The sequence below is a fragment of the Apteryx rowi genome, unplaced genomic scaffold, assembly GCF_003343035.1.
Source record: "Apteryx rowi isolate R43461 unplaced genomic scaffold, aptRow1 scaffold_712, whole genome shotgun sequence".
NCBI classification, from domain to species: Eukaryota; Metazoa; Chordata; class Aves; order Apterygiformes; family Apterygidae; genus Apteryx; species Apteryx rowi.
In genome coordinates this window covers 169,230-186,989 of record NW_020450997.1, presented here as the reverse complement: position 1 = coordinate 186,989, position 17,760 = coordinate 169,230, and the positions used below count along the sequence as shown (strand labels likewise).

General features: G+C 41.0%; 1 protein-coding gene across 5 annotated transcripts in view; it reads left to right on the top strand.

Annotated features, from left to right (window-relative positions):
* Nucleotides 1-17,760, top strand: part of BORCS5 (BLOC-1 related complex subunit 5) — an 84,680-nt gene that overhangs the window by 55,879 nt on the left and 11,041 nt on the right. For 3 of the 5 annotated variants that reach the window (XM_026087326.1, XM_026087324.1, XM_026087322.1), the window contains exons 3-4: nt 6,350-6,507; nt 15,172-15,281. In XM_026087326.1, coding sequence (XP_025943111.1) covers nt 6,350-6,507; nt 15,172-15,281 — 268 coding nt within the window. The remainder of the gene's footprint in view (nt 1-6,349; nt 6,508-15,171; nt 15,282-17,760) is intronic. The other 2 variants (XM_026087327.1, XM_026087323.1) reach the window with 1 other exon arrangement.

Genomic DNA, 17,760 nt, shown 5'->3' with positions numbered 1-17,760 from the left:
TTTCCCCAAGCCGTGACATCCCTCATGTCGCCTTCCCTTATCACACCAGCGTAAGTTGTGTCACTCATGTGCCAAGTGTTCTCCTTGCCAAACTTCAAACAGTATTAAAACAGTTCCTGGTGTGCCTCCTTGTTTGGAAGAGAGTCAACAGCTTGGAAAATGAGTATTCCATTTAATAAGAGATGGAAGATTTAGGTTCTGTTTTCTTCCCATATGAGAGCAAGGCTGCGCTCTTTAAGAAAAAATAAATGTAATAAGCATACAGATGAAATCACAGGAATGCCCTTTCCTTAGTGAAGAGATAGTAGCTCAGTGGTTAGCGTACTCTAAGATGTGCTGGTAACCAGGTCCAAGTTCTGGCAGATTCAGGAGCAAGCCTGAAACACTCAGACCCCTCTCTCTCTCTCCCCTTCTCTCCCTCTGTCTTTCTCTCTCTCTCCCTCTCCCCTTTTTGGCACTTGCAACAAAATATTTATGAAGTCAGTCTTTTAACAGATATGATCTCATATCCTCCTACAAACTGCATGTGGACCAGTCACTCAGGATGGCCTTGTTTACTGAAAAGTTCAAAGTGTGGGACAAGGCTTTAAGAAGGAAGTAATGATTTTCAAGAGGAAAGATGTTAAGTGATAGCCAGCGCTGTGAACATTCAGTTATCTCTCTTCTCTAAAAACGAAACTTTCTCAGAACTGAATTGCTAGAGGCTTTTAGATGATCTCAACTGTCCATTAGTATAAGAATGTAGGACACTGGCAATACCCATTTTAATCTCTTGTTCTTTTTCTGTGGCTTGTTTTTTGGTTTTGGTCTTTTCCTCTCGGCCTGCAGGTTTGTCATGGGATGTGAAGAAGCACACTGGTTTCTCTTGAGTGTGAGCACTTGTGGAGCAGGTGTTGTGTTAAACCCTCTTGGGCTTATTGCCTGCAACTGGGCAGAGATGGGAGGCAGGAGAGCTGGAGTCGATGGCGTGGGGGTTCGTTGGCAGTCTGGCATGTCTCAGTCCTGACTTCTAGTCCTCCCCTGTCAAAACCTCTCTAGAGTTTGAGTGTTCAGTCTTTCTTCCATAAAGTGTCAAGATGACTTACTGTTGCCATCTGCTCTTTTGGACCAAGGCTACTGACTTGCTAAAAAATAAAATGCAGTGAATTAATAAAATGTTAATATTTACAATGTGTATTCTATAGCAAGTATAGGCATACCTTGTTTTCTTGCGCTTCACTTTATTGCGTTTCGCAGATATTGAATTTTTTTACAAATTGAAGGTTTGTGGCAACCCTGCATCAAGCAAGTCTATCGGTGCCATTTTTCCACCAGCAAGTGCTCACTTCATGTCTCTGTGTCCCATTTTGGTAATTCTCGCAATATTTCAAACTTTTTCACTATTATGATTTCTGTTATGGTGATCTGTGATCAGTGATCTTGGATGTTACTATTGTAATTGTTTTGGGGCGCCACGAACTGCGTCCATATAAGACAGCAAACTTAATCGCTAAATGTTGTGGGTGTTCTGACTGCTCCACCGACTGGCCGTTCCCCCATCTCTCTCCCTCTCCTCAGGCCTCCCTATTCCCTGAGACACAGCAGTATTGAAGTTAGGCCATTTACTAACCCTACAATGGCCTCTAAGTGTTCGAGTGAAAGGAAGAGTTGCACGTCTCTCACTTGAAATCAAAAGCTAGAAATGACAAAGCTCAGTGAGGAAGGCATGTCAAAAGCCGAGACAGGCCAAAAGCGAGGCCTCTTGCGCCAAACAGGTAGCCAAGCTGTGAATGCAAAAGAAAAGGTCTTGAAGGAAATTCAGAGTGCTACTCCAGTGAACACACGAATGATAAGAAAGCTGAACAGCCTTATTGCTGATATGGAGAAAGTTTTAGAGGTCTGGAGAGAAGATCCAACCAGCCACAACATTCCCTTAAGCCAAAACCTCATCCAGAGCAAGGCCCTAACTCTTTTCAATTCTATGAAGGCTGAGAGAGGTGAGGAAGCTGCAGAAGAAAAACTGGAAGCTAGCAGAGGTTGGTTCATGAGGTTTAAGGAAAGAAGCCATCTCCATAACATCAAAGTGCAAGGTGAAGCAGCAAGTGCTGATGTAGAAGCTGCAGCAAGTTATCCAGAAGACCTAGCTAAGATAATTGATGAAAGTGGCTATGCTAAACAGATTTGCAATGTAGACAAAACAGCCTTCTATTGGAAGAAGATGCCATCTAGGACTTTCATAGCTAGAGAGGAGAAGTCAAAGCCTGGCTTCAAAGGACAGGCTGACTCTCTTGTTAGGGGCTAATGCAGCTGGTGACTTTAAGTTGAAGCCAACGCTCATTTACCATTCCAAAAATCCTAGGGCCCTTAAGAACTATGCTAAATCTACTCTGCCTGTGCTCTATAAATGGAACAACAAAGCCTGGATGGCAGCACATCTGTTTACAGCATGGTTTACTGAATATTTTAAGTCCACTGTTGAGACCTACTGCTCAGAAAAAAAGATTCCTTTCAAAATATTACTGCTCATTGACAATGCACCTGGTCACCCGAGAGCTCTGATGGAGATGTACAATGAGATTAATGTTGTTTTCATGCCTGCTAACACAACATCCATTCTGTGGCCCAAGGATCAAGGAATTGTTTCGACTTTCAAGTCTTATGATTTAAGAAATACTTACATATTTCTTAATACGTAAGGCTATAACTGCCATAGATAGTGATTCCTCTGATGGATCTAGGCAAAGTAAATTGAAAACCTTCTGGAAAAGATTCGCCATTCTAGATGCCATTAAGAACATTTGTGATTCATGGGAGGAGGTCAAAATATCAACATTAACAGGAGTTTGGAAGAAGTTGATTCCAACCCTCATGGGTGACTTTGAGGGGTTCAAGACTTCAGTGGAGGAAGTAACTGCAGATGTGGTGGAAATAGCGAGAGAACTAGAATGAGAAGTGGAGCCTGAAGACATGACTGAATTGCTGCAATCTCATGATAAAACTTTTAAATAAAACAGATGAGGAGTTGCTTCTTATGGATGAGCAAAGAAAGTGGTTTGTTGAGATGGAATCTACTCCTGGTGAAGATGCTGTGAACATTGTTGAAATGACAACAAAGGATTTAGACTATTACATAAACTTAGTTGATAAAGCAGCAGCAGTTTGAGAGGACTGACTCCAGTTTTGAAAGAAGTTCTATTGTGGGTAAAAATCAAACAGCTATCAAACAGCATTGCATGCTACAGAGAAATCCTTCATGAAAGGAAGAGTCAATTGATGCGGCAAACTTCATTGCTGTCTTATTTTAAGAAATCGCCACAGCCACGCCAGCCTTCAGCAACCACCACCCTGATCAGTCGGCAGCCATCAACATCGAGGCAAGATCCTCCATCAGCAAATAGATTGCGACTCGCTGAAGGCTCAGATGATGGTTAGCATTTTTTTTAGCAATAAAGTATTTTTTAATTAAGATATGTACATTGTTTTTTAGACATAATGCTACTGCACACTTAGTAGACTACAGTATAGTGTAAACATAACTTTTATATGCACTGGGAAACCAAAAAATTTGTGTGACTCACTTTATTGCGATATTCGCTTTATTGTGGTGGTCTGGAACTGAACCCGCAATATCTCCGATGTATGCCTGTAATTGCTGTGTACAAACAAAAAACAGGGGATCAATTTGTTGAGGAGGGGAATTTTTAACGGTCAGGTAGAAGACTGCATGGCCTTTTCCTGCTATTGCTTCATCTAATTTTTCCATTCCTACAACTGGCAGCTCTAAGCTAATTGTTCCCTAACATTGTCACCTTGAGCCTTTTGAGCCTGAGCTAATTCCTTTGACTTCTTCCTACTGCATCACCAAAACCACCACCATCCTCCATCTTTCAACAGCATCTGCTGTTTGTTTCTTCCTACTGTTTCAAACATTTGTACTGGATTGTATTTCAATCCTTGAATTCCTGTGAAGAAATTCCAATTATTGTCTCCCTTCTTTCACCTGAGCCCATGTTTTTCTGGACAGTGAATCACAGGCTCTTTATAGTCTAGCTTTGCTTTTAGTTTTATGTAATCCATACAAGGTTGTAAGTACATAATATAATTTTGAGTGACATATTCCTTTATAGCTGTTCTTACAGTCTTTGGCCTATTTGGCTTCAGAATTCTTATAGGTGGCCTAAATTAGCCTAAATACGCACTTAATCTTAATTAAAAGTCTCTTAAATAATTCTAATTTTTTCCTCCTTTTGGAGTCGGTGACAGATTAGTAATAAAAGAAAATTAGTGAGTTTGTAGCATGATGTATTTGATCAGTGCGGAAACAGGATGACAGCCTCAGGTGTATGGTGAACTCCTCATTCCTGTGTGAACATCCAGCATATGAAAAGTTGACAATGTTACTTACATTTATCCTGACAAGTAGTGCGTGGGGTTTGGGGTTTTTGGTTTTTTGGGTTTTTTTTGCAGATCAGTTATTAAACTGAGGAAGTACTGGAACATGTAGGGTGTGAATACGAAAAGTCTTCTTTCCTTCAGTGGGATTGTTGCCTTTGAAGTTTTGCACTTCAATTGAAAAGAGGCTTCAAAGATTTGCAGTTGATATTGCTGGACCTAGGATTTTGCCCAAGGTGATTCTTCCTGGAACATAAATGTAATTGGACTATTGCCAGCATGGGGTTTGGAGACCACCTGGGTAATTGTCTAGTTCTTCCCCTGACCTCTTGGCTCAGGTGTGTCACTGGAGTGGGCAACAAAGTCAGCAAAGCAAAATGAATCTTTTTTTTCCCTCTCAGGATGAGGAAAGGAAGGTTTTTGTGCGAAGGGAAGCTGAGAGCATCTTGAGAAAATAGTGCTGAGCTGATACAAAGCAAACCTGGTTCACTGTATTGGGTAGCATTGTCCTAGTTTTGTTTTCATTGCTGTTTACAAATGTTTTTGAAGAGATTTAACCTTCTCAAATTAAGATAATTCTAACTTTAAGTCTTGGTTTCTGTCTTGTTTGTGAGTCTCTTGGCAAGCATTTGATGTCCCAGTTTGTTTGTAGCTTCCAATAGGTGTGTGGGCCATCAGAATAGTTTCCATTTCCCAGTGGGGTGCATTCTTAGAAGTACTTTTCCAATCCAAATACCTCACATTTATTACCTTTTTTTTTAATTGCTTAGTGCAATACTTGCTTACATTTGCTGCTTTAATGTCTTTTCCTGTCAGTAAACTGAGAACCCCAAAAGGCACATGCATGCAGTCACAATATTCAGTTTATACAGCCGGATGGATGTTTTGGAAAATGAAAATTGTATTTATGTGCTGTTTGTCACAGCTGGTGTCCCAACAAGAAAAAAGTTCTTCTAATGCTGAAGGAAAACAAAATGAAAATAAATGAAAATAGCATAAAAGGATGGCCTTAGCATTTAGCATCATTTTTTCCAGATACGTTAGGGAAAATTGACAGAATGACACACATACAGTTTAGCTCAGCAAAGGCTCTCAAGTTGCACTATGCAAGCAGCAGAGAATGGTCAGAAGAAATTTCTCTGGACAGTTTTGTCATTTGCTCCTCTGGGTGTTGCCAGTGTCACAATTTTAAGTCTCATACATTTATTTGTGTGTGTACGTGTAAGTTTTCTGTAATGCCTAAAATCATGGGAGTAGGTAAGGATCTTAATTTAAAGAAACGTACATTCCTAGTCTTTGGGTTTATACAGAAAAATCTTAAAATATGAAAGTGTTCTGAAGTCTCAAAAAATGCAAGGTAGGCAAAACATGGACATTTCACCCTGACTTTTAATTTAACCTATCATTTCTTATTCAATTTTCTTTTAGGGGACCAGAGGATTTTTAATGATTTTTTGAACTCTGGGTTTGACAGTATGATTCCACTAAAAATAGTGCGATTTTCATGCCCTTTGGGGAATGGAGAGCTCGACTCCTTTCTCTTCTGATGTGTGTAAATGAGGAGAAGGTTAATTTTTAAGAGTTCAAAATAGTTTGTGAAGGAGAAGAAACAGGATTTGCATTGTGGCCCCTATCACTGAAAACCAAGCCCTTGTGCATTATGGCACCGCCTTTAAGATTCGTGTTTATGTTCTGTAAAGGAGGGCTGAGCTGTATGGCGAAGTGTTCTTTGCACTGCTTCTGATGAATCCTAAACATCCGTAAACCTTCAATACCTGCTTTTCGCTGCCCACTTTTATCCTTCATTGGGCTATTACATTACTGAAGTCCATTCAGTAGTCCTCAATCCTGAATTATTTTGCAATGACCTCTTTGAAAGCTTTTCTTCTGAATTTGTTCTGCTACCTCTCCGCTTGCAATTGAATTGTTTAGTTATATAGGCAGTCGGGTTAACTCCTTTCCTTCCTGTGCCTTCTAGGACTCCTCAGTGGGCAGACCTCTCCGACCAATGCCAAACTGGAGAAGCTGGACCCCCAGCAGGTGCTGCAGCTCTGTCTCCGGTACCAAGACCACCTTCACCAGTGTGCGGAAGCGGTTGCCTTTGACCAGAATGCATTAGTGAAGCGCATCAAGGAGGTACTGCCCATGGAGTGTGGGGCTTCTGGTAGGGAAGGGCTTGGGGGCCCCAGTGTGTCTGTCTTGAACTATGAATGCCAGTGTTTGCTGTAGATGGCCTTGGGTCACCTGTAGCACTCTATTTGAAAGAAAACCCTATAGAGAAACTGTGTGTATGTGTTTCAAGCAGAGAGGTTTCCTGGCTTTCATAGTGGTTACCCTTACATGGTGTATGTATTGGTTACGCTCTCTGGTTCCTGGTTCTAAGCACTGTGTGTTCCTCTAGTACTTACAGTACTGTAAGTAACTATTAAAGAAGTAAAAGATGACTGGAGTTTTTTAAAGGTAATCTTTATTTAGACCCATATGCTTTACATTTTGTTCTGCATCATGCTTAGCTCTAGTTCAAGGAAAGAAATAGTTATCTTTTATGGTTGGGGAAGGTAGTATTTCTTTCTTGCTTCAATGGATTTGTGGAGCTCTGTCCTTGTTTTCTAAGGCCATAACAAGCTGCCTCTTCTCTGACCCATGAGACTTTTGCTTCCTACCTCCTCTAGAAGGCCTAGAGGATTCAAACTTAGCTCGTATCAGGACACAGAATATCCTATTATAGTCCAGAGGAGAAGCTGAATGTCTGTAGGAACAATTGGAAGCAAACAACAAGCAAATCCTTATTACATATGCCTTATTTCTGCTGTCTGGGAGAAGCAGAGAAGAGAAGGTGTCATCCTTTCTCAGAAGAGAAAATGCCAGTTGAGAAAAAGGAGCTGGGCCTGACTGTAGTTGAAGAGATGGTTGGGTGGTAGTGAGAGTGTACGCAGCGGGGAAAATAGCAGCTGAAGAAACAAAGTTGGGAGGAAGAAATGGAATTTTTCTCTTCTTAAGTTATAATCAAATACAAATGTGTGCCTTTTAGTGGTCACTTCAATTACACAGTTCTTGAGGAAAGTTAAGCTCCTTATTGGATAGATATAGAATTAGGGCCTGAATTTGAGTTGTGCCTTTCTGAACACTTTAGATAATACTTCTGGTTTATTGCTCAGAAAGTCAAACTTATTCCCCCAGAGGCATATTATAGAGTTGTTTCTTTCCGTTCTGTGGCTATATTGTAGTCCTGATTTATTTTTAAAGAGATCTTCCTGTGCTGCTATGAAGTATGTTGGCTTTACTGATCAGGCACAGGGAACATAGGACAAATCCTATGAAAGAAAGATAACTGTATTACTGTGCTGCTTCTGACAGTGTCAAATTTAGGAATGTGCTTTTTGACCTACAGAATACCTGCCTAATATTTCTCCACTGTTTTTTTCCCCTTGTGCTGCTACCTAACTAATAGATTGTCAGTGAGAGAATCCCTCTGTCCACTGGACGCATTTTAGTGTGGAACTTCAGGATGTGGAAAGGTTTTGGAAGGACTTTTACCACTTTGGAAGGCTTTTACCACTAAGCCATCATTTGAAAATCACTGATCTGCTAGTCAGTGATACTCATGGGGAAGAAAGTAATTCCTAGGATGGTCAGCCTGCAACTTTCTCATGTGTATAATTACTGATGTTGTAAGCGACAGAATGGCTGACAGTTTGTTAAAGTCAAGATAGACTGGCATGAGAGGAGATGCTATTTGAGAGTGGTTTCTTACGTGCTCACAGGTGCGTTGAAGTACTGGTGAATGTTGTATATGTCAATAGTTAGAGACCAAATACCTTTCAATGTCAAAAGAAAAATTTTTGAACAGGTGGTTAATTTTTACTCATACTCTATAAAGAATGATCTTGATTCATTGTTGTTATATTGGCTTAGAGTTAAGAAATCCCACATCACAAACTGGATAATAAATTTAATTCATGGACTGTTTTGAGAAGCTGCTGTCACCATAATGTGGTAACTCCAAAATAACATGGGAGCCATTAAAAAAAGGCCCCTTTTTACTTCAGTGTATCAAGATCTGAGGCCTACTATTGCACAAGATGTAAAGATGTTTGCAGATGTTGGTGACTCAGATCACACAATCTCAGAAATGGGATTTAATTGCTAACCTAATGACAGTGTACTGTATTAATCCAAGCAGATTGTAATTCTTTTGGCTGTTAAAGTGTGAAAGTGAATATCAGCATGATTTAAAGTCATGGTGGACTCTACCATTGGTTTTCTAAAAAACGCAACCTTAATTAGTTGGATTTGCTTTCTATTGGGTCAGTGGTAGATTGCCATTCAAGTTAGTGATGGTGATATTTTCTTCCAGTTCATAGAGCTAACAATTTTTTAAATGGAAAATAAATACTACTATGATATTGGGTTGATGTTGTCACTGACATCTTGATCACGGTCTCCTCCATAACAAAGTGAAGGAAAAGTGGACGAGTCTGTAACTTGGGCAACTGGCAAGCCCGTTTCTGTTTTTTTGTCACAGCACTTAAGTAACTTCAGATGCTTTGAATCCCTCTGCCAGATCTGGTGCGTTTTTACTGTTTGTTTTCCTAATAATTTTTAAATGTTTTTCTTGCAATGGCTGTTCTGCCTGTGTGTTCTGGAGTAGCCAGATGGGACCCGCTTAGCTCAAATCATTCTTACCAAATTGTTTGGGCTCTCTTTAGTGCACTAAATTGAACTGCTGTTGACAGTTGTTGACAGCAACGGGTGTAGCTGAACTGGAGCAGAGTAGGTCTCTAGTTACAAGTGTAGACAAAGAAAATGGCATTTGACTGCATCCATTTGTCAACAATGATTTAGTTTTGCAGTGTAGACAAAGATTTGACTGTTGGTAAGGAGTAAAGGATGAAAAAGAATATGAAGTGTATTGCAAAAAGCATACTGTGTGCATGAACTAGAGTGAGTAAATTTTTATCCTCACTTCAGTTGTCAGTGTTTCCTTTTTTCTTTTTTTTAACCCTGGATATATTGGAGTATTTTTTTTCTTCTTCCGAAAACAGGCTATTACTAAGGGAATAGTGCTTTTAACTTTCCTACAAAATGTTGGTAAGCTTCGGTCCTTGATATCTGCTATTTATCTCAAGGCTGTTCACTTTTCACAGACTTTCACTGACTGTCTTCAATGCTGTAATAGTCCTACTGTATAGTATGCTACAGTCACATTGACTGCAGGTAGTATTTTTTTTTAAATTTTCCTTGACAAAATGTCCCAGGGCAAGTATCTTTTGCTTATTGTCTGTGTCCAGAAAAAACAATTTCCTGTTTTTTGGCAAAACTCAAAGTACTGCTGCAAATTTATTGGTTCTTGATAATTCACTACTGACTGGAGTAGTTTGTAAATCAGTTCACAATCTAAATTAAAATGGTTCTTAATTGGAAAGAGAATAATCTAAGGAAAACAAAAAAACCTTGCATGTCGGTGGTTGCTATAGCTGCTCTAAGTAGACCCATCTGTGTGTTTCCTTACTTTGGGGACCACAGCAGTCTGGCTTTGCTCTCTATCCCATTTCCAAATGTAGCCAGAATTGCCTTGCAGTGGGGCAGCCAGAGCCGCATAGTCTCCTAAACTAAGCTCCTTTGTGCTTTCCAGCTTACTTTGACTGTTCTCTGTCCCGAAGAATTATATTTCGCCAAGCATTTCCTTCGAGGGAAAAGAATTGAAGGTGTGATTGAAGGTAGTTGGCCCAGCTGTTTATTTTATCTTCAGCAGTTGCACTTACTTGTACCTGAACTGTCCAGTTTTGGAAGAGATTGATTTTACCACAGTAGTCTTTGCCTTCACTGCCATAAAAAGGGATGTGCTTGCATTTTTTCAGGGAAACATAACCAATATGCATTAAATATTATGTTTTGTATTAATTTTTGGCAGCTGACTCACCATCTGTTGCAATAAAGCATTAATTCCAGGACCAATGAAATATTTAATATTCCTTTTATTTTTCCCCCTTATCTGTTTGAGAAACAACAGAACAGCAATTTGAGATTTGTGTGTGTGCTAATTCTGGCTTATGGCATCTGACAACATTTGACAATTTCCAAGGAAAAAGCCTATGTCTCGCCTTTTCTGGGTGGTATGTCTGCCCTTTGATATTTTGTAGGGTAAAAATTATTGGTTTGTTGGATTAATCATTCTACTGTTGATTTCTATGAACACATTGTTCAGATGTGTCTGGAAACAGCATCTGGTTTATCTACTGACGGTATGTGGGACCCAGTGAGCTTGTTAATATGTGTACACTAAGAAAAAGGTATATTTAAAAAAAAATAGATAATGCATTATAAAATGTTAAGATATAAAGGGCAGTAATAGCTAGTTAACAGGTTAAACTGATCTTACCTACATGCTGGGGCTTCTACCGCAGAGTGTTTAATGATGGGGGCAGAGTTGCCACACCTTATAGAGGGTGTGATACTTAAGGCTAAAAATCCCTCCTGAACCATGACTTGCTAAACAAAGATGAAACAGTCTCAGTCTGCTTATTCGAGTGTTGCACTGGATCCCGTAATACAAAATCTCTCTCTTTAGTATATGTCTGCATGAGGAGAAAAGTGCTTAACTGCAGTATTTTTTTTTTTGTTGTTTCTGTGGTGGATTTAAGGTCCTGGCTGTAGGCAGAAGGTCTTAAATTCCTGCATCCCGTTTCTGTCTCTGCTGTGACAATGCTGTAGGTCTGTGTTCTAACTAGCTTAAAATGTTGAGCAACTCCAGCTGCCACTGGGTTTATGGGGGTTGTGTGCTCTCTTGACCAGGAGTCTTTGCCTCAGTTTTGTGATCTGTAAAATGGAGGGTTTCTATGAAGATTAATTTGAAGATAAACATTGACCAGCACTAAATATTAGGTATGATGTTGGGGGGGGAGAAATAAATGAAGCTTGCAGAGTGTTGTTAGAATCCAGACATTAATATCAGTTACTGGCATGTCACACAGCAAATTGCAGTGTATAGCTTGTTTCATACTTATAATTTTTCAATGCAATGGCTCATTTTGTTGAACGAATATTCCAGAATAGTATGTGCATGGATTTCTTTTAACAGCTTGCTGCAAAAAGTAATTATAATAGGTTTCTCTCCTATGTAGTTAAGATGTCCAGAAATATACCCTTAAAATTTGGCTAGTAAGTAGCTTCTGCAGCTCTGCATACACCAGTGTCTCCCAATACATTTCAGCTGTTTAAGATTACTTGATAAGAGTTATATCATGTTATTTCATATGAGCAACAAGTCTAGTACGTTAGACATGCCAACAAGAAAACATAATTCAGAAGTCATCAAATATCATAAAAGTTTTGAGAAGCATTATGTACAAGCACATTTCAACTTATCTCCTATACTTAAGGCTCATAAACTTCTGATTCAGCCATCCATGTCATCACACATTTGAAGTAAAACATGCTCAGCAATTTGGGGACTTAGGAGTTTTAGTTTCTTTTTTTGTGAATGCCTTGTGGCTCTTTGACTTTTGTTGCAAATATGTTGTTTCTGTGGCCTCTTCTTTTTAGAATAGACCTGTTACCTAGTGGAAAAATGTACTGGAGAACGTGGCTTACCGAGGTCATCAATGTTGTTTTGCTCTGTCCTGAGGGAAGGATGGATTTTCAATGGATAGGGCCATTGGCTGTGGGCCCCTCTTGTTCCAGAGGCTGGAGGGATGAGAGTGGTAGGGCGAGCTTGTAAAGGTTTGAAATTCCCCAGTGGGGATTTAAGGGCAAGGTGTGTTGAAGGTAAAGAAAAAAGCTCTCTAAACATGAGAAGCAGGTCCATCAGCAAGAATGAATGTTGGGCCAGAAACCTTGGAAAGACATTGTCTGGCTTAAAGGGCTGCTCAGACCAAGATTTTTGGATGGTTTGTATTGAGCTGCATATTTGTTTTCTGTGTGACTGGAGCTCTGTGCAGCAGTTAGACTCAGGATGTGTATGTGCTGCAAGCACAGGAGATTTGCACTGAATAATGTACCATGCTAGTCACTTTTCTTAGCTCTGAATCTCCCTGAGCAGAGAGCTTCAGACCCTATAGGATTCATGCAGTGCTCCGGTCACAGTTGACCAGCATCCCTTCTGAGAATGGACTAAGTGTATGGTAAGTATTGCGGAGGTGTGTTTCTGTTCTTGTTTCAGGTTAGCTTGATTTTTAGTATTATGAGTGTCAGACCTTTGTTGCTCTTATTGTTAGTTAGGGTTTACCTGTAGGTGGTAAAGTTGTATTTCAGGGTATCAGAACTAGTCTCCAGAACTATTTAGGAAACTTGTTTTCAGCAGACATGAGAATGGAGGAACTCGGTGCATTAAATATATTCTTTAGTGTCTTGGAATTACGAGATTGACAAGGACTATGGCAATCTATCAGGCTCTTTATTTCTCTTTTTTTCTCTGATGAAGTATTATTTATAAAGAATGGAATTTTGACTGAGCAGGCACTGTCATGCAGAAATAAATGCGCAGCATTGTTGAGCTGGGAACTGCAGTCATGTCTTTTAGTTGATGTTGCTTTTCTTCCTCTAGCCCAGTGTGATAGTAGCTGGAGTTCTGAGTAGCGGAGAGATGTTTCAACCAGCCAGAATCAAAATGGGAAACTGCTTTTGAAATGACTTCACAATCATCATTTTAATACATAGAACAGATGTCTTGCGGCGTATACCCTAGGCAGATGGCCAGTGCTGCTCTTTATGTGGACTTTATGAAATGATCTAGCAGTTATTAAGGAAGAAAAGAGATTGCTTAGACTGAAATCTGTTGTATTACCATACACTGCTTCATCTGGCATCATTAAAAAACAGTTCCTCATTCCTACAATATATGTGCAAAACCAGTTTAACCGTGCTCCTGTCTCTTGTTTTCTGTACTTTGGTTTCTTATGGCCTTTTGGGAAAAGGGGAGATCTGAAATGGAATCCTTTCCACCATCAGATTTCCGAGAAAGGATAGAAAATAAAACTTAAGCAAACATCGTACAGCCAGAAAGATTTGCATTACTATGAAACATAGGCACTTGAAAGACTGGCACAGTCTAGCATGCTAAGCCTTATGTTAATACCTTCAGCAATATTAGTTCATGGAGCTTATAGTTATCAGGTGCAAGAAGGAACAGGGTTCATTTTCCTTTCAGGGCTTGTTTAAACTGGGAGATTGAGTTTCTTATTCTAGCTTTGTTTCCCAGGTTTAAAAAACAAACAAAAAAAAACCCCATAAAATGTTGTAGAGCTTCAAATAGGAGTAAAAAGAATTGAAGCCCATTCCAGAGTTAGCAGATGTGATTCTGAATTTGTGCATGAAACAGGCTTGATGAGATGTGAAAAAAGCAACTGTCAGCCTAAGATGTATCAGGCAAGGTATTGCAAGGAGAAATAGGAATGTATCTGTGGCGTATTGGCCAAGGCCATGTGACGACCTCCTGTGACATGCTGCGTGCACTGTTCATTGCTACGTTTGAGGAAGGAGAGCTCATGGCACAGGAGAAGGGTGACAAGGGTGCCTGGGGAGTGGAGAACCTTTGGGAGGAAACTGAAACTGCTTTACTTGATTGGCTTAGCAAAATGAAGACCAAAAATGGCATGATATCTCTTTTTAAATTAGTCTGGGGTTCACACAGGTTGAAAATGCCCTTCTCCCTCCCTGATGGTCTGTGTTGATACAGGAAGAGTCATTTACAGACTTTCATTCTTAACGATTACTTCATGTTTCAGTGTTGAATTGAAATTTTCAAGGTGTCAGCTCTACCCCTAAGTGAGAATTGGGTTTTTGTTTGGTTTTGTGTTTCTGGGATGTTAACTAAAAGCTGCTCAGCAGTTTGACACTCATTTTAGATATCTTGGCCGATACTATTTGCAAATATTTGGAGTTGTGTTGATTATTTAAAGATGCTAGTGCATCTTTAGTAGTTTGGGGGCAGGGGCAGGGGCTGACCTTGTGTTAGCAGCCCTATAATTAGCATTTTGATGTAAATCAGATGTGATCTGCAAAGATGATTTCATGTTAGAAGAATTGCAAAGCCTCAGTGCAAGTAATCTGTCCATCTTGCTCTTTACGAAGAGTAGGTTTTATTTTTTAATGTTTTTATGAGGCTTGGAAGTCTGCTTGTTCAGTAGTGCTGGGTGAGAGGTAGGTACTGTTTTGATTGTAGCTTTAGGATCCTTTTATTAGTAACAGTGATAACAATCTTAACTCAGGTTTGGGGGGTTGGGGGTAGAGGGATTCTGGTAGCTCTCAAGCAGAGCAGCCTTGAAACGGAGCCATGATGGAGAGGGGGCTGCAGAGTCAGGATGTGGGGTAGCTACAAAAACAGCCTGGCTGACAATGCGATATACAGGAAAAGACTACATAAACATAGAATAGCTAATTCTTTTGAATTCTGAATTATTTTGTGCAACTCAAGGCCCCCTCCCCGAAATAGATTGAACTTGGAGTTGCAGGCTCAGCAGCCTGTCTTAGGCTATAGTGTATCTGCTATAGCTCTAAGAGACCATGTGTGGATTTAGCTGTAGAAGATCTTTTGAAATAAATAGAATTGTATGGTTGTGTTGGCTGGGCCCTGGCATACGTGTTGATGTTACTGAAACTCAGTGTTGAAGACAGTTAAAATGACTACTGCACATTCTCTAGCGAACATGATCGGTGCAGTGCTCAGACTGGGTAGCTCCTTGGCAGTTTTTTAGAGCAATGACAACTTACAGAGGGAGAAAAAGGAACGCTTTGATATGGGGTTAAGTCTTGGATGTGATCAGCAAAACTTAGAAACAAACTGAATTGTTTACTTGGCAGTGGTGCAGAGGAACTGTACTCGTGGCTGATACTGAAGAGTCAGATGTGGGATCCTGGGCTGGCTGCTGGCTGTCTCTGTTGTTTTCCACCCTGGCTAAGATGCTCATCAAGTAAGTTTGTCACTTATCAGTGCATGGGAGAAGTGGGAAACGGAGGATGTTCCCGTCATCAGGAAGTCATCACGATCTAGTGCGCTAACTTTGCGTGACATTATCAAAGCGAGACAGGAGAGAGAAAAAAAGAAAAGAAAAAAAAGCACGATTCATTGAGCATATTTGTTTCCAGCCAGTGCAGAAAGAGGAGCTGTCTTCGGTTTTGAGAGCTTTGACTGAAAAGTATTTTCACACCAGCACATGGTTACTAGTATTCCTTGCAGTTGTGTTCCTGCCTGGCGCTTTCAGACGTGGCTTTTGTGCGGCTGCTGGAAGGAGCTCGTCTAAACCCAGCTGGGCACCTGACACTGCGGAGGGAAAGGCCACTTGTGCTGGGAGCGCTGTTCTAGCTTTCTGGAATGAAGATTGTGGCCTAATTGCGATGTTTTTTGAGTGGCAGCCGTAGAGGATAGGAGCTAACAGGAAATGATTAGGACAGAGCAACAGTAAAAAGTGGACATCTAGCTGAGCTCTGGAAGACTGAATTACTGAATGGGGGGGGGGGGGAAAGCAAAACATCTTTTTGCCTCGATAGCATTTTTTAAGGAGGGGATGGAGAAGGTGGGAAGGCAGAGCATCCTCTTATGATTGGTTTGTTACTGATGTCAGTAATGCCAATGCTTTTGATTCCAAGTTCGGTGAATTTATGATGATGTTTGCATGTGCCTCTTATAATTCTGAAATTAAGGAAAATGTGTCTAGCTGCAGCTTTCAGTTTCAGTCATTGAACTGAAAAGATGTGGCCTCTATTTCCCAGAGCTCAGGACACTTACATGTCCATGCCAGATGTACTGTTAAATTGCACTAGGTAAGAGGTGTGTGTGTATATAGGGCTTTGGTTTGTTTTGAACATGGTCTCAAAAAGAGCTGGGCAGTGTCCAGTGCTGACCTCAGTCTTTGGTGGGCTAAATTAATGCCTTTATTCTGCTTGGCAGTGTGGGCCAAAAAGAATTCTAAAATAAATGCAAGAATGTGTGGTGTGCAATTGTCTGAAAGTACCCTCGGTTGCTTTTGTGTTTTATCAGCGGGTTACAAATGGGTCTCTGTAATGCAGAGAGCCTCTGAGGCATTACTGGTTCGGCATGTGACTGGTGCAGCAGGGACAGGCCCTGCGGAGCCATTTCAGTGGGGAAACATCCACATTGCACTGCGGTTGGAAGTAATTATGAATCTGTTTTCATGGAAAGAAAGAAAAGCCTGGTAGATGTCATTTCATGTTCAAAATGTGAAGCCTGGGCATGAATTGCTATCTCACTGCTGCTGGTGCATAGGGGAGTCCTGGGCTTAGAGTTTGAGTCTGTTAGTTCCTTTCTCAGAATGTCACTAACTGTCAAAAAAAAAAAGCACATTGTGGTGGAAGGTGAGTTTTGGGCTTGTCCATTTTTTTACTACATTATACTCCTGAAAGAAAAGCTGAAAAAACATTTCCATTGATTGCAAGAGGGAAAAAAAATCCTGTCTTCCGCTCTGGGGATGCCCAGTCTCAGGTCTTGTGCTTTGACAGGAGGAATTGCTTTGGAAAAAAATAGGTGCATTGAGCACTCTCACCCCTTCTCTGAGAATAGACTTCCCTTTCTCTGAGATCTGGCTAAGATCTCCCATCTTGCCAAGAACAGAGTCTGGGAAGCCCTGTGCTGGACTCTGCTGGTTTGCTCTTGTCCTGTTCATTTTTAATAGGCTTCAGCTCCAGCCTTTTGACTCTCTCAATTTGTCTTCTGTACCTGTGAACTGGTTACTTGACACCAATTTTAAAAGAGGAATTCTTGAACTCTGATGCAAGCTGGCTGCTGAAGTGCTGATGCCTTGGAGGGGCTGGTGGCAGAGCAGCACCGTGTCCATCAGAGCTTGTGAGGACGTGGTGGTGACCTGCCTGCTGGGGAGCTCCCAGTGACTGTGCTGGCCCAGCTCGGTTGAAAACCCCAAGCGAGCGGAGCGGAAACAATGGCTTGAGCAAACACTTGCATCTGCAAGTTGTAGTTATAAGGCGGTGGAAAAGCCGCCGGCTCTGAGCGTCTTGCTGGGCTGACCAGAGACCTTTCCAGCTGGTGACAGGCGACAAGGCTGAGACCTCAGCCTTGGCCAGCGCAGATGCTGTGGTAGGACCTTGGGCCTCCCTACGGATAGGAGATGGTGGAAGCCGCTCCGAGAAGGCAAACTCACCTGTCTCGCTCTTGGAGATGTCTTGAAAAAATGTGGGCTGCCTTGGCTGTAGGCAAGCAAATAGGCTCTAGTGGAAGCTCCATTCCTCCAGATGCTTTTTATTGCCACTGTAGGGAGTTAAACAGTACTGGGATTAAGCAGATCACAGAATCGCTGAGGTTGGAAGGGACCTCTGGAGATCATCTAGTCCAACCCCCCTGCTCAAGCAGGGTCACCTAGAGCACATTGCACAGGATTGCATCCAGGCGCGTTTTGAATATCTCCAGAGAAGGAGACT